A 6,878-nucleotide genomic window follows, 5' to 3' on the forward strand; every position below is an offset into this window, starting at 1 on the left:
CGGCGCGGGCCCTTTGATACATGTCATCCCCTCTCTCTCTCCTGCCTTTCCTGTCACGACTGTCATGTAAAAAAAAAACGGTAATGTAAAAAAAACAAAAAAAGAAAACTTATTTTCGGCTGCTCCCGTTAGGGGGCGCCACAGCGGATCATCTGTTTCCATCTCTTCCTGGCCTCTGCATCTTCCTCTGTCACACCAACCACCTGCATGTCCTCCCTCACCACATACATAAAGCTCCTCTTTGGCCTTCCTCTTTTCCTCTTCCCTGGCAGCTCCATATTCAGCATCCTTCTCCCAATATACCCAGCATCTCTCCTCCACACATGTCCAAGCTATCTCAATCTTGCCTCTCTTGCTTTGTCTCCAAACCGTCCAACTTGAGCAGTCCCTCTAATGTAATCATTCCTAATCCTGTCCTTCTTTGTCACTCCCAGTGAAAATCTTAGACTCTTCAAGTCTGCCACCTCCAGCTCCGCCTCCTGTCTTTTCGTCAGTGCCACTGTCTCCAAAACCATGTAACATAGCTGGTCTTACAACCATCTTGTAAAACCTTCTTTTTAACTCTTGCTGGTACCCTTCTGTCACAAATCACTCCTGACACTCTTTTCCACCCACTCCACCTTGCCTGCACTCTCTTCTTCACCTCTCTTCCGCACTCCCTGTTACTTTGAACAGTTGGCTCCAAGTATTTAAACTCCTCCACCTTCGTCACCTCTACTCCTTGCATCCTCACCATACCACTGTCCTCCCTCTCATTCATACATATGTATTCCATCTTGCTCCTACTGACTTTCATTCCTCATCTCTCCGGTGCATATCTCCACCTCTCCAGGCGCTCCTCAACCTGCCCCCTACACTATTACAGATCAGAATGCAAAAAACAAAAACAAAAAAACCCAAAAACAAACAACAACAAAAAACTTTAAAAAGAGTTGCTTGTTTCGAAACGGGCAAAACGAGTCTCAATTCGAGCACTCACTTCCTCATACTGTCTCTCGGATTAAGGAAATTATGCTGCGTAGTGCATGAAATAGTGCTTGCTGAATAAACACACGAGTTTGTGGACACAGCTTTATTTTTGTACAGCAAAACATAAGAAAATGTATCTTCATCAACTGTTTTATGTTCGGTAACAATCTTAGAAGTTTTCTCCCTCTCTTTCTCTAACACACACACACATGAACACACACGCACACACATGCACGCACGCACGCGCGCACACACTCACTCACACGGACACACACGCACATAGACACACTATCTAGTCCTGACAACAGATGCCCTGTATGCAGGCCTCACACAGGGTTTCCTCATGGGGTTTGGTCCTCACTTTATCAGAGCACACTGAGCCATCATCATCGTCATCATCTTCCTCCTCTCCATAGCAGTTCTTTCGAATCTTTGCAAACAGCCGGAGCAAGGTTTTCTCCACCTCCTCTTTGGAGAAACCAGGGAAGAGGAAGTCATCGTCATGGCAACGTCGACAGGCCTGACCAAAGGGCCGCATAATCACAGTTCCCCGGGCCCCATCAGTCCGCAGCCGGTACCGGAACAACACCACCACCCGTGCTGAGGGCCAGGTTTTAGAGCAGGAATCACAATAGAACCTAGAGGCGGAGATTGAGTTGGACATGAAGGTATATGTTTGTGTATGTGTGTGTATGGGGGGGGGCTGCATTCAAGCCATTCTTTACAATTTTGTTAACTGCATTCTTGTGTAGTTTTTTTCTGTCAATGGAGCAATCATGAAGATGTTACAGGACTTATATAAAAATAGAAGAACAATATATACGAATATATAATATGTGTACACAGCTGTATCTGTACTGCACTGTATGGCTGCATCTTCACAGTTAAAACCCTCTCAGTTGTAAGCTGAGCCCCAGTAAAGCAACATAAAAACGGGTCGAAAAGAGGTCGTCCTCTTTATCAAATCATTCTTTGGGACACAGTATCATATCCTACCACGCAGTAGCGCTGTTTCATAATTGTACACAAGGTGCAACAAGACACGTTCGGGGTTGATGCTAGATCCAACGGGGTGTAGGCACGGAAGTAGACGTGATAGGTTGTTGTGTAGGGTTAGGGTTAGGGTTTAAACTCTTTTTGAATTTCCACTGTTAGCAAGCGTTAACGTTAGCTATCGCTACAGTACGATCTGGCAATGTTAAGGTCAGTTGTAAGCTAGCTAGCTAAATGTTTCAGTGCGCAACGTTTGTTTCAAGTCAGTGCACTTCGAGGTTCCGCGCTGTCTATTGGCCGACGCAACAGCCAATCATGGCTACTTTCGTGCCTACACCCCGTTGGATCTAGCGTCAACCTTTAATCAGCTGCAGGCTCACTTGATTTTACTGGCCGTAGACATGATACCGAGTGTAGATCATAAAATTATGTTTTAATATTTACTGGTAGCATATTCAAGGCTAGTTTTGATAAAGAATTTACTACTGTGATTGGTTTCCATCCAAATATTTTCTTTTATCAAAGTCCACATCATATCTCTGTGATCTAACACACCCAAAAGTGGTAATAGGGCGGATGGTATGGGAGTGTACGTACTTTCCGTAGGCACAGTGGCTGTAGACCTTCCAGCCTCTCCTCCTCTCATCTTTGGTGACTTCGTCTGTCTGGCTGTAGTTGAAATTGAATGTCCACTGGTCTTCATAATCCAGCTCCTGGTCATCATCCAACATGTCCTCAAAGGTGTCCTGCCACAACGAGGGGGTCCACTCTGGGTACAAGGAAAACAATCGAGATAACAGCATTGACATAACACCAGTACAACGTCATGTCATCAAGATAACAGCATTCGACCCCTAGGTTAAAACAACTAGTGGTTTATATTGGTAGTGGTCGGGGGTAGGCTTACCAAAAATAAGGGAGTGCTTGGTCGTGTTTACAGTAAGATATGTTGATTAAGCGTTCAAAAAAAATCATTCGGTTGTTAGGCGTAACAGCGATGTCAAAATAATCAAAGGAAACAAAAGTGCGCCATTGTATTGAATAATCTAGGCAATTATCTTTTAGTAATTCTATTATTACATTTTGTTCACATTTTTATATTTTGCTATGAACATCTGCATTCGATGTGACAGTTTTAACAAGAGCTCTATCATCAAATAATATTATTATTACTGAAGCGGCAGTAGCGAAAATGGTCTATTTACCTGTACTCATTGTCCTTGTTGTTATAACGGCTTGTTCAGAGTCCTGGCTTCGGTTGTCCGAAATGTTGTGAATGCAATGAGATTGTTGTGACGGAGTCGTTATATATCCGCCTGTAAACAGCATTACTGTGGAAAACGAAACTAAGCATCCTCCTTTCGCTTTCCTTTCTGTCGGTCACGTACAATTGGCTTGTGTCGTTGTCGCTGGTGTGTACGTTTACAGCTGACTGGTGGGAGGTGGCTTGACTGTGCTGCGTTATCGCCACTGGATGACCGTAGAGGACCAGATCCCCTGCAGACCCCCAGCCATTAACACTGACCCCTCCGTGTTCAAAACCACCAACAGAAAGCTAGAAAATGGGGGTCTGAGCTACGTCTGAGCAGTGCTTTGTGTTTTTACAGTAATAAGCTATTTTACAGCGCTTTCCCCACTCGCTATTTCTCAGAGACGTTTTAATGGCACGTCGCGTGAAATTGTTTATCTTTTGTTTCCTGTCGTTGCAAATGTGAAACGAGAAAGAAAGAAAAGAAAGCGAAACGGGTTAGGAAACAAAACTGGCGAGAAAAGAAAACAACACGTAGACAACACGTAGATCAAGAGATGCACTTGATTCAATTCCTTTGGATAACTATGACCTGGATGAATGAGAACATTCACAGACATGTAGATCAAGATTACATTTGAGTCAATAATGTGCTTTTTACTGAAATTGAACATTGCATAAGGATCATGGTGCGTAATAGCAGCCATGGGGTAAAAATCTTAATCCGGCCACTTTGCCCACAGACTAAACAAATTATAGTTTATTATTATAGTAGCCATCCATACTGGCTTTTTCCAGAAATATCTGCATAGCTGAGACAGCTTTTCCATCCTTTTAGAACAAGAAAGTGCAGAAATCCTGGCAGCTAAACCTGTCCTTACTTAAAGTGGGCACCAGATGTCAATATCACATTTCTGGTTGCATTTGGTAGCGGAACGCCCAAAACAAAATACTACCCGACGTCACGATAATGGGCGTTCCTTCACTCACAACCTCGTCTCTGATTGGTTGTTGCCAAGGGAACCCCGCGTCACTGATGTGGCGAGGCCCTTGTTTCCAAACAAACGATCCCCTTCCGTCTTCAAAACGGAGGCAAGTGGGATTTGAATTCCTGATGTATTTAGACTGAAACTTACAGGCAATCGGTACAATAGTGTATGATAGTGGTTAGGGGGGGGGGCATGTCTCTTCAAATAAAGAATGATCCTTCACCACATGTCGCTATATCGTAGCAAATAACCAGTGCCACATCATCTCGAAATCCGGCATGAATTTCTCGTGCGTGTCCGGTAAAGGATAGAGTCACCTATTCTGAACATAGACCTCGTTAAAACATTGTCGGATATAATTTAGAAAAGCGCAGGCAAAAAAACAACAAAACAAAACTAACTCAGTTGCTTCAGCATTGAGAGATTTACCGCTTTGCTTAATGTTCAGCAGAGTCCAATGGGGGGGAATCATCTGAGCCCTCGAAAAACCATGCTAAACCTCTTTCCGAAAATGTCAAGGAGACAGTACGAGTAGACACGTCTTATTAAGTTACATTATTTAAAAAAAACAGTCGTAAAACGTGCTTTCTATTCAGTTTAAATGACAGTTTTGCACATCTGCAAGTAAGTTTCCCTTGCTACGTCTATGCTGTTAGGGTTGTTTGTTGAAGTAGTTAGTGTCTGTAGCTAACGCTAAACGGCTGCAGGCCTTCCTGCTCTGACAAGTGCAGCAATTAACAGATGGTTGTTATGTACCGCGCCAGCTGCAAAAAGTGGCTCCTAATCAAATCAGATTTTTCTCCGATTCAAAACACATTACAAGTAAACATGTAATAAATGAAAATATGTGTGACTGTACTGTCACTTTCCTGTTTCAAACGAACATGTATCCTGATTTTTGAGGGCTTACCCACCTGGCCTATTGGACTGCACCTATCGAGAAGATTCAGCCTACTGAAGATTGAAGCCTATTGAGAAGATTCTGCAAAGTGGAAATTGAGGTGCTAAGTGATGTTGCGATCTGTGCACTTCTAAATGATGCCCAACAATGTTTACATGAGGTCTAGGTTGAAAAAAAAGAGAAAGTGAACCTATACTTTAAGTTGAATATGAAAAAATGATGAGTGCTATCGGCCACTGTGCAGGTTATTTGAGCTGTGCTGCAGATATCAACTCTAGCTGTGCCCAATAACCTATTATGTTTAGAGACGTTACAGTGGGGGGGGGGGCGCACCCTTGTCTGTTTCAGCACATCATCACTAATTTGCACAAAGTTTACGTCTGCCTGATTTCAAATCATCGCCCTGGGTGCTGACATCATGCTGCTTGCTGCTCCTACAGCTACGGCTGCTTCTCCTTGCCAGCTCTCATAGAAAATAGATGACTGCCGTCTGCTTTTGCCACTCGTGTCGCACCCACATTTTCTTTCCTTCATAAAGCAGATTTCATTTAACAAATTGCTGTCATGATGCATGGAAAATTAATAAAATGCCTTGGATTTCTCAAAGTTTGATCATTTACAGCTGTTGACTGGTGTCAATAGGCCGAGTAATGATCTATAACTGATTTATTGGAATATGTCCCTGAAAGGCTCTTTGGGTGACGTCAAGCATACATATGGCTGTTAAGTAAGATCACAAATACATTGTAATGCTGAAGAAAATGTTCGACATGGTGAAATGAAATTACTCATATATATATATATATATATATATATATATATATATATATATATATGTAACATGTGTTCTACATGAACATGTCTTTATACAGGTTAAAAACACTTAACTTTTTCATTCCAAATTGTTGACCATGTATAAGGGGTGTGATGCCCTTCTGAAGAAAATCACAGAGTAGAGTTCATGATCCCAAAGGTTAAGGTGGTGCAAGGCCGTTGGAGCTATAAACACCCTGTCAAGTGTGAAACCATTCATGTTATGGAAGATATCAGCAGGGGCCTCAAGGGCCTTGTTGGATCGGGCAGATATGAAACAGCCTTGAATTCAAACTTCTCACAGTCGCTTCCATCATTTTACATCCAAAATGCTGAATGTGGATTTCAGACATCTTTGTGTTGTTGTTTTAAGAGCTTACTGTGCCTGGTGTCCTGTGATGGCCTGGTGGCCTGTCCAGGGTATCTCCCCGCCTGCCGCCCAATGACTGCTGTGATAGGCTCCAACATCCCCGTGACCCTACTTAGGATAAGCGGCTTGGATAATGGATGGATGGATGTACATATATACAAGATGGACAACATTTCCTAGTTCTTGTTAATGCTACACATTTCAAACTCAAATATGCCTTCACCTGTTACACTTGGCCACATGACCTGGTTATGGTAAAAGGTTAAATTTTGTAATGAAGTTTGACAGTGTTCACCTGCTAGATAGTCATTCCTTTCAGTTCATAATCATGCTTATTATAGCATCAGTATAACACCACCTGACACAGGTATCTAGTCATGTTGTTCTTCCTGCTCTCATGCACACACATACACATACTGGGGATTCTCCAGCCAAGGCTATTCTGGCTGCTGTGCAGTCTGAGTTAGTTGTGATGATAGATAAGCAGGACGCTCCACCCTAAGATGACTTTTGTTTACAGATTTTTTTGACAGGATAGGTACTTTGGCTTTAGGGGTGGCACAGTGGCCCAGTGGTTAGCACTGTTGCCTCACA

General features: G+C 42.9%; 1 protein-coding gene across 1 annotated transcript; it reads right to left on the reverse strand.

Moving 5' to 3' along the window:
* Positions 1–1,057: 1,057 nt before the first annotated feature.
* On the reverse strand, positions 1,058–3,335 carry LOC130129029 (receptor-transporting protein 3-like). Its single transcript, XM_056298826.1, has 3 exons — positions 3,168–3,335; positions 2,560–2,731; positions 1,058–1,607 (listed from the first exon to the last, which is right to left on the reverse strand). The coding sequence occupies exons 1-3, from the start codon at positions 3,289–3,291 to the stop codon at positions 1,262–1,264; spliced, it is 642 nt and encodes a 213-aa protein (XP_056154801.1). The 5' UTR covers positions 3,292–3,335; the 3' UTR covers positions 1,058–1,261.
* Positions 3,336–6,878: the final 3,543 nt, after the last annotated feature.

The sequence above is a fragment of the Lampris incognitus genome, chromosome 18 (assembly GCF_029633865.1).
Source record: "Lampris incognitus isolate fLamInc1 chromosome 18, fLamInc1.hap2, whole genome shotgun sequence".
NCBI classification, from domain to species: Eukaryota; Metazoa; Chordata; class Actinopteri; order Lampriformes; family Lampridae; genus Lampris; species Lampris incognitus.